Here is a 9,828-nt window from a genome sequence, read left to right as displayed (position 1 = left end):
AAATATTAGTGGATGGAGAAGTTCATGAGTATGCTATATCAGAAAGGGCTCGCCTAGTAAAAAAGTTTATTATTTTTACGCCACCGATAATAATGTGCGTGATTGGTTGGGCTTTATCTCTTTACTTTAGCTTTATTTATTTTTAAATCACCAAACTTTATCAATCATATTGTAGCTTTATTTTTAGTAGTTAAAGCCTACATTAAGTTTCTATAAATTTTTACCAATCGTGTTTTGGCTTTATTTTTAAGGCTACAACAAAAAAGTTAAAGCAATATTTTTCTTATGTGTTTTAAGTATAAAACCTAAAGCTCTCTTTTATTGACTGTAGAATCTGTAAAATAAAATAAAATATCTATAATATAAAATAAATTAGATAATGAGAATTAAACCACCTTTAAATAATTAATTTAATTTTGGATGTTTTTAAATTGATTGAAATATTTTAAATAACATCGTTATTATTTATATATCACATTTTAAGTAACAGTAAATTTTTATAATTTATAAAAAAATTTAATACAAATTCTTTAATTTATAAAAATTGATTATTTTATATATACATTACATATTTCACATATTTTATTTTAAAATGTCAACAGTCTATAATTACAGCTACAGCAAATTTAACTACAGTAAAAGTCTCTTCAAAAAAATCTACAGTAACAACTTTACAGCTACAACCAATTTACCTACAACTAAATTTGTACAGCTAAATTTTTAAAACCACAGTCGAACCAATCATCACCATTATTGTTGGTGTATGGTTACGCATTCTCAGTCAAATTATGTAATGCATATTTGATAGGTTTTGCATCGCTTACTTTATATGTTTACATTACTTATAGCTGTTATAAAAACATCACTTATAAAAGTGAAAATGGTGATACAAATACTCATTAATTTATGTATCTGATGTTAATACGTATATAAACCTTTTGCCTTAGTTAACACTATAAATGATGTTAAATATTCTATCAGTTTTGATTGATATTATATTTTTTATGTGTGATTAAATGATAAGAAATTTGATATCTTTATTAATCACTGAAGATAATTAAATTTAATTGATGTATATTTAATCAATAATGGCACCACTTTCTTAATTGATACTATTAAATTATATATTTGTATAATTTATGAATATAAAATTCAAAAATAAATATCATTTGATTTTGTGAGAATTTTATACTAGGAAACTAAATATTCATGATGCAAGTATAGTGGTTCCCAAAGGCGGTGGCCACAATCTGATTATAGTCTAGCTCAAACCGATCGGTAAAGGCTGTACGTAGCTTTATGTTTTTGACGGTAGAATTTAATCTGTAAAATTATTTGTTTTAATTTTTTTGTTGTAATTTTCTAAAGTACTAGTTTTTTTACTTTGAGAATAAAGTTTTTTACGACCATATTTTAATTTTGTTGAGATATTTTTGCTCTAAGTTTTTTAATGAAAGAAAATTTCAGATTATTTGACATGTACATTTCTAGATTAAATTTTGGTTATCCAGAACATATACAGACACAATCAATCATCTCCTTAGTAATGAAACTTAATTTCTTTGTAAGCAATTTAGTAGAGCCATATATAGTATTACCTCCATTTCAAAATATTATATATTTTAGATTTTTCATACATATTAATAAAACATATTAAATATTATTTATATATGCATAACTTTTGTGATTATTTTTCCCCCACAATTTTAAGCCGATAAAAATCAAATAAATAGAATTAAGTTTTTTGAAGTTTTCAATTATTAAATCAAATATGCATTTTCAATGTAAAAATAGATTTTTTTTGAAACAAAAGTTTTATCTAGAATATGTAAATTTATGAAAAGAGGAAATATTAATTCAGTTTTGGTTAGTTCCGGTTTGGTTTGGTAGCTAACGAATTTCGAAATTAACTACCTCTCGCCGTGCTCATTGCTTATATAAACCTCTCTCTCCCTCTCTCTCCTGGCTTCCTCTGGAATCAATCAACTGAACGCATTCTTCTTCGATTGAAATCGCCTTCAGGTAAGAGACGATTCGTCAACCAACAAGCAGCACCACCAGTGACACTTCGTGAGCCCGTCGTTCAATGGCGACATCGCGTCCTCAGTCTCCGCCTTCGGATTTTCCCGCCAAAACGACGAGGACGAATCAGAAGGAGGAAGATCGGAAGAAGGTGAGTTACAAGACGAAGGAGATCAAGTATCTGAATCGGAAGAAGCTAATCATTCTCCAGAACGAGAACGGACCGTGTCCTCTGATCGCCATCTGTACGCACTCTCTCCCCTGCTTCCCCTTAGGGTTTTCGAACTTTTGCGTATAAACGATCGATCGATTAGGTTAACGAAACTGGAATTAGATATCGCTGTTACGATAGAAGATGATGAGTGAATTAGAGATCGTTTTTCTTGGATAAGATTTAGATTCTCGTTTGTTTATTATAATGCGGAAACAGGTAACGTTCTGCTGTTGAGGAACCGGATGGATCTGTATCCTGATCGTTTTCAAGTTTCTCAAGAGAGATTGCTAAACCTTGTGGCAAATCTACTCTTTGATGTAAGACTTGTTCTCAGGTTTTAGTTTCATTATCTTATGGCCTGACCAGATGATTGATTTGACAATGGCAGATCGATGATGAAGCAGAGAAGATAATTGATGCCATTAACCTCCTCCCACGCCTTGCTTATGGCATTAACGTCGATATCAAATTCAGGAGGTTAAACCTAATCCTCTTGTTTGAATTCAACATAGAAAAACATTCCTTATGATTAACTAACCCAAACATGTTTACTTGATTGCAGTATTAGTGACTTTGAGCGTACACCTGACTTAGCCATATTTGATTTGCTTAAGATTCCCTTGTACCACGGATGGATTTTTGATCCTCAGGTAACATCATCAATTTTGATTCTTTCAGTTGCAAACTTGGAGTAATACAAACGTTTTGAATGTTTTTACTCTCCTTTACCTCCAGGACTATGAAACCGCTACTGCAATTGGATGCAAATCTTATAATGATCTGATGACTGGCCTTGTTACTTTGGCCGAGACACAGACTGTAATGGCTCCAATCGGTCTAGATTGTGGAGAATGCTCTGTTGATTTTAGTGCAGCTCTAGGGACTCCTTCACAGTGTTTCTCGAAGACAAGATCTTTTGCTGACTCTACACCTACATCTGCAGAGCATGGTAGATTGGCAAGGGGGGATATCGAAGAAGAAATAGCGTTGCTGCAAGCCTTGCGATTATCTGAAAGGGAAAATCTTGGTGTGGAATTGGATACTCGCAGAGACTCAAGCAGTGGAGGAAAGTCCGCGTCTGGATACTCTGATGTATATTGGATGTCTGAGGATGACTCACTGGTAAATTCTGTGGGCACTGCATCTGGTTCTACTAGCACCCCTGGAAGTGGTAATACCTGTCCCAAGACCAGATGTGATGATCAGTTTTCTTCTAAGGGATCAGGAGATGAGACAGACTGTGTTGTTGGGAATAACATTGATGTGGGGGAAAATATATGTTCGCCAGCATCAAGTAAAATGACCAGTGAAGCTCTTGACCATGATCATGTGCCCCTGTATGAAGATGATAAAGGTGTAACCATAGTAGGTTCACCAGTTTGTAAAGGCGACTCAACTCCTGGACAAATCTCTCCGGAAGGGAAGGATACAAACAGGCTCACACCAGAAGAGGGTACGTAATGTTCACACACACAAACATAAGATTATATTTTATTGTGCATAGAGAGACAAGTCCATACGTTTCCCGACATTCTTAAGAAAAATTTGCCATGGTTGGATCTTCAGGTGAAGTGATCAAGAGGTTCTTGAATAATAATGCCAGCCAGTTAACGTTTCTCGGGTGAGTGTTGGTATTGGTTGCTATGTAATTGGCTATCACTGGTTTTATAATTATAACCATTGATTTATCATTTTTCGCCCAGGCTCTTTTCTTGCATGAAGGCCTTAAAGAAGGTGAACTATGTGTTTTCTTCCGCAACAATCACTTCTACACCATGCTGAAGGTTAGTTACTTACATGTAAAGCTGTAGCCTTTTTTATTTCCCCAAGTGTCTAGAGACGATTTCAACAGTTGATACATAACAGTCGAGAAGGTTAAAATCCAATTCTATCTTCTTTCGTTGTTCTCGTTTTGCAGAATGACAGTGCACTCTATAACCTGGTTACTGATCAAGGCTACCTGACTGAGCGAGACCTCGTTTGGGAAAATTTAAACCAGGTATGTGCGGATAATTATGTATTAGTTAATCTTTTGTAGGGAGAAGATTGATTTTGTTGTATTCAAAGTCTCTCAGTGATTGCTATTTGCTTTGCATATTACCATATGGTATTGTTTCAAAATTTGCAGGTTAATGGTGACTCTGATTTCGTGACTGGTGACTTTAAGGTCTTCGAGTTTGACAGTGGCAACTGGGATCAACAGGATGCAGTTAGTAATACTGCGGTATGCAAAAACTTCCTCTCCTGCTTCTGAACTTTTTTTTTGTCACGTTGAAATTTCTTGGCATATACTAATTTGAATTGTATATTCGTTTTTTTCCTTTTATGTTACCAGGACTACATCTACAGCATCAACAGTTTGTCAAAAGAAGGCATGGAAATTGAGTAAGCTTCCCAACTTTATAATCTCTGAAGAATGATCTGATTAAACCATCTTTGTTTCTAAACCTGTACATTTTTTTAATGTTTGGTTTCTATGGTTAATATGCAGTCCCGATCTTAAAATGGCGATGGAGTTGCAGGAACAAGAGTTGGGTGGTGAAGACAAAGATTTCGAGAGTATAAGTGATTTTAGACCTACAAAGTCCCCATAATACGAAAACTTACAATATATCCTAAAAGTGTAACAAGCATCATTTTCATTCATAACTCTGTTACTTGTTAGTAGTTTTTTTCCCCTAAAACATAAGAAGACAGAAAGAAACTTAATGCCATTTTATCCTACTTCTGCTTGTCCTTTGTTATGTTTTGCCATGAACATGACTAAGGACCTCTTCTGCAGTTTGTTCCTTGTACCGGAACCTACCAAAGCTAATTGAGTAACGAATTGAATACTAAAAATCACAGAAGATTTACCTTAAGATCTAATCAAATTATCTCAAAGGTATTTCCAACCCCAGATAACTAAACCACATCACACCTTAGCATGTGATGTGACAGAAATATACCTATTAAAAGAGTGAAAGAAAGGAACAAGTGTTCTTTTTTTGTAACCACGCCACCCCCATAGTATGTACTCTTTCTTGGGTAAATTTAGGGAATGGCAAATACCAAAAGTCGTAAGTTCAAAAGCCAAATATGAAACCCAAGATGGTTGGTTACAAATGATAAGCATTGTCTTACAACTAAAACTGTGTTGAAGGGACACTGATTGAGGGATGAACGTGTAAAAGTGTGTGATTATCTCTTCAGGTATCAATTAAGAGGCAATCAATACAAGAAGTGAAAGCAGTCCAAAGAAAGGCAAATGTAAATATCATGTATATAAACCCTCATGTCTCATCCTTTCTGTGTACAGTTTAGTTTAGCTTATTTTTTATTGATTGTTGGGTTTACAGTAAGCAGTCAGGGCTTTCTGATGCTTACTTGGCTGTAGTGAAGTACGATGTATCATGTATTTCTTTTTCTTTGAAAAATAAAATCGATGTATGTATATTTTGAGAATACTTCTTTCTTAGATTTTGTTGAAAAGAAAATTACAATACAAGAACCTGTTGCGAGCATGGGACGGTCGAAGCCAAAATGATTGATTTCAAACATTTTTATAACATGAAACTCAAGGAGTCAGTGATTTATCTTTTTACAGTTTGACGTATATATAAGAAGAAAAAGAGACATGGGATCTCATATATATCTAGTCTCCTCGTTCTCATGTGTAAGTATCCCTCAAAATTTTAGTCTAACAAGAAGATGAAGAAGGAAGAAGAAGAGGTTCAATTCCTTTCTTCCTTGTGATACCAGTTGGTACACCATAACAGACCGGCGCAGCCCCAATCAAGTATGGCAACGTACACACTTCTCTAGCCGCAGCTATGAACGAACCGATTTTGCGTCCATGCTTGTGATTACACTCCATCTTCCCTGACCCATCAGCATTCGATTGACCTGGCTTGTTACGCGGTTTCCTTGTCCTCTTGGTGGTGTTGCCTTTTAGATTCATAACCGCAAGTTCGTTAGCTAATGACTCACACTGGCTGCAACCACCCTCCGAAGAAGAAGGAGAATCTGATCTCTCTCTCAACCAGCCTTCCAACAACGCTTTCCCAAACCGATCAATGTCTCGGTCTGTTACGTCCCACAGATTGGCCACAATGGCTGGAGATCCGGCTAAGAGATAGGAAGAGTGGTATGCCTTGTGGGATGTAGCAGCCTTTGAGCCATAGTGAACCACTGCTGCATCCCATCAGGAAAGTTGCACAACAGATTTCTAGCTTCTCTATTTCCCGACTAGATAGATATTGTGCTCCTGCGAGTGTCATATACAGTAGAAGATCTATTGAAAAAAAACAATCACAAAGTAAACGAACATTGCAACAGCTAAGGACAGTTTTGCATGAGTGAGTGATGGAGTAATCATATACCACTTCCATGACCGAAATAAAGAAATAGATCATGGCTTTTTAATGCTTTTGTCAACTCTTCCGCACTTGGTACTGATCCAGCTTTTCCCTGAGAAAGTATTTGCAATGATGGGAAGTTATAAAATTTTAGCATAAAGAAAAAGGCTAACTACAAGTAACGCTGACCCTATAATATATGTTACCTCAAAGTTTTGATCTCTGAACCAACTCTCAAAATCGACTTGTGTCTCGCTGAGATCACCACCGGGATTCAACAAGTAGAACGAATCTAGCGGATCAATGAGAGGGAAGGAAGCAGCATAAGATCTTGCTGGCTCTCCCTGGAGACATCGCTTCGTCAGCACAGCAAATATGCTACCTACAGAAGGCATTCGGTACACCTCCTGTTTCCTTAGTATTGGAATATTCTCCCAAGGAAGCATCTAATCAAAAATCAGAACACAGTTTCAGGTAAGAAGGTCCGTAAACGCAAGGGACAAAAAAGGAAACTCTTATTTGCTATAGACATGAGTCAAACGTTGTAATACATGTGCAGGAAAGTGATAAAGGATATAAATGACGTTACCTGAACCTCAGGATCTAAAACAAGAACGATAGGTTCTCTACTGTCACAACCGGCATGCTGTTCTAGTTTGGTTGCTGCTTCACGTATCAGTTGTAAAGCCAATCCATGCCTACTTTCGGAAGTATCAGCTGCAACAGTAGGATTTTTACAGCTATCTTCTTCATAAAGATATCCTCCTCTGCCTACATAGCAACCATTTCTTAGAGAAAGCTGAGCAACGCATGCTTCTCCTTCAAAGTTTTCGATCCCGCCTCCAAGAATAACCTTCAAAAGCATTTCATTTACTTCCATTTTGCACTTGGACTTGAGATCTTTTACCAGTTTTTTATGTACTGAGTCGGGCAATTTCAAGTTTGACAAGTCTCCAAGAAGCAGACATCTCCAGGGACCCAGCCAGGAAGCTTCTAGATTCATAGAACAAAAAAATGGTTACCTAATGTTATTAACAAAAATTGTAGACTCGTGCATATATAGTTCTGTATATGTCACAACATTTTAAAATGTAAAATTTTTTTTGGGCGTGACAATATTCTGCAAAATGTCAAGAAATATGAAAAGGATTTATCGGTCTTGCTGAATTGTAAAATAGATGTAAACGTGTAATAGAAAAAGAGCCATCATACCTTAGGAATTTTTTAAGATGATGATCAAGTTCTTTTCTCTTTTCCACCATAAATTTCTATGCTCTCTCGTGTCTTCTACAGAAGATCCAGTAGATGTATGGGTTTCCTCCATTATTGATTTAAATGCTGGAGCTACATCATCAACCACGGTGGAACCCCATGAACAAAGCCAGCGCCTCTCCAAATTCTTGACTTGAGTCGCTTCCGTAGAACTAGTATTTGCACCGTCGTCGTCTGACATGTCTAGTGAGATTCAATGAGGTCATGAGTACAAAGAGGAAACATTATTGATCAACCAGTAGGCAGTTCGTATTTTACCTTCTAGAACCGAATCTACAGGCAAAAGTGTGGCGACCGGTTGGCTTTTCAAGGTGAGGCGTGATATGAGCACCCAGGCACAAACAGGGGAACGGATTTGCATTAGCTCCTGTAACAATTGATTTAAAGCGCCTCCAAGCAAACTAATACAGATGATTGTTGAGCTGGGAAGATTGTTGAAGAATTCTTTAGCAAATTGTACAAGATCTTGAGTCCGCTCAGGAGCAAGCCTACAGTTGCGAGTAAGACAAATAGTGAGTAAGCCAACAGAAAATTAATAGCATGTCTGGTTGCTTAAGTGAACTCATGTCATACCTGGGTAAGTCCAACTCCTCAGGAACCATGCAACTCGAGCAAGTAGCCTCTGTACACTGGAAAATACAAGCTGTTAGATAAGAGAAGCAACACGTACTTCCAATTGACAAGCTGAAAATACCTATCCAGCCTCTTTCTCTCACCTCCATTTGTATTAATCTTGCGTCAGCAATATCTTCTCCATGAGATCTAATACAGCTTTTCCATGCTGAGCAACAGATTTTTCCAAGGGCAGCACTAAACAAACTTTCAGCATACAACAATCCATCTGCCTGGGAAACTATATCAATTTGTTTTCGAGATATATCTCCAAGCTGCTTATCAAGTGTAACTTCTAACTTCAGTTTGCACTTTACGCATGAAAATTTTTGCTGATTAGTAACTAATATCTCTTTTGCATTTTGGATTTCCTTTACTGCCAGATCCAGACTCTGCTTTTTGTTGTAAAAGTTTCCTTGCAAGATATAAAAAAAATATATATATCAAGTGGCTTATTAACAAAAGGAACAATGAAATCTACATGAAAGGACAATACTTCGAGAAAAAAATAAGAGAGCAGTTCCATACCTAAAGCAGAAGAAAATGCAACCACAAAAGGGAACAGACTTTGAGAGCAGGAAATGGCTTTCCCCCATGACAGAAGAGATTCTGCCTCCAGCCCATTCCCTATCAGCTCATTAACAATTCCAACCTGCAAATTTGGCACCAAATTGAGAAACAGAGAAGTGATGGAACCCAGCTAGACTAGGTCTGATTAGAAACAGAACCTGAAGGGTGCTTTCCAAATAACAGTGGAGTACATTCCAACGACTTAAATAGCAGCGATTAATGTCCCAGGAAAAATTCCCACACGGCCAAAAGTCAGTTGCTAACGATCTGTACACTTGGAAATCTGTTATGCTATAACTCCGTATCCCTGACATTTTCCCTGCGTCATTGTATTTTTCGAACTGCTTCTCAGCGGTATACTTAAATTTATCTTGAAACAAAAGAGTTCGTATTCTATAGGCTTCTTTTGCATATGAAAGAGCCTGTAAAAGAAAACACATTATAATTAAGTTCTTGCAACAATGACTGGCAATAATTCACAACAAAAACATTGTGGAAAAGTTTGTAAAATACTTATAACAAACGTATAACGATTTTAAGAAATTCACCTCAGAAAGCTTTCCAAAACGATATGTGAGCCTTTCAGAGAGATCATGATAGAGATATGCAGCAGCTACGAAAGATGATTGACCAGAAGGTGAGGCCTGAAATGACATTGATTAGCAAAATCTAATATCACCATAAGCAGTAATTTGGTGACAAAAAGCTCTGTAAATAATTTCCTTACACTTGAAATCAGTTCTGAAGCTGCATCTGTGATATCATCTATCGTGGTATCTGAATGGAAGGGGTCTTTATTCT

General features: G+C 36.3%; 1 protein-coding gene and 1 pseudogene across 1 annotated transcript; one reads left to right on the top strand and one right to left on the bottom strand.

Moving 5' to 3' along the window:
- The first annotated feature begins 1,978 nt into the window (after positions 1–1,978).
- Positions 1,979–4,830, top strand: LOC108850077 (uncharacterized). The gene is made up of 11 exons (XM_056998310.1): positions 1,979–2,267; positions 2,453–2,553; positions 2,625–2,713; positions 2,799–2,886; positions 2,972–3,689; positions 3,741–3,802; positions 3,940–4,020; positions 4,155–4,235; positions 4,365–4,460; positions 4,572–4,621; positions 4,728–4,830. The coding sequence occupies exons 1-11, from the start codon at positions 2,087–2,089 to the stop codon at positions 4,828–4,830; spliced, it is 1,650 nt and encodes a 549-aa protein (XP_056854290.1). The 5' UTR covers positions 1,979–2,086.
- Positions 4,831–5,830: 1,000 nt separating this feature from the next.
- On the bottom strand, positions 5,831–9,671 carry LOC130503749 (separase-like; annotated as a pseudogene).
- Between the last annotated feature and the right edge of the window lie 157 nt (positions 9,672–9,828).

This window comes from Raphanus sativus, unplaced genomic scaffold (assembly GCF_000801105.2).
Source record: "Raphanus sativus cultivar WK10039 unplaced genomic scaffold, ASM80110v3 Scaffold1103, whole genome shotgun sequence".
In the NCBI taxonomy this organism is placed as follows: Eukaryota; Viridiplantae; Streptophyta; class Magnoliopsida; order Brassicales; family Brassicaceae; genus Raphanus; species Raphanus sativus.
The sequence above is the reverse complement of the archived record's forward strand: the minus strand, read 5'-3'. Positions and strand labels throughout refer to the sequence as shown.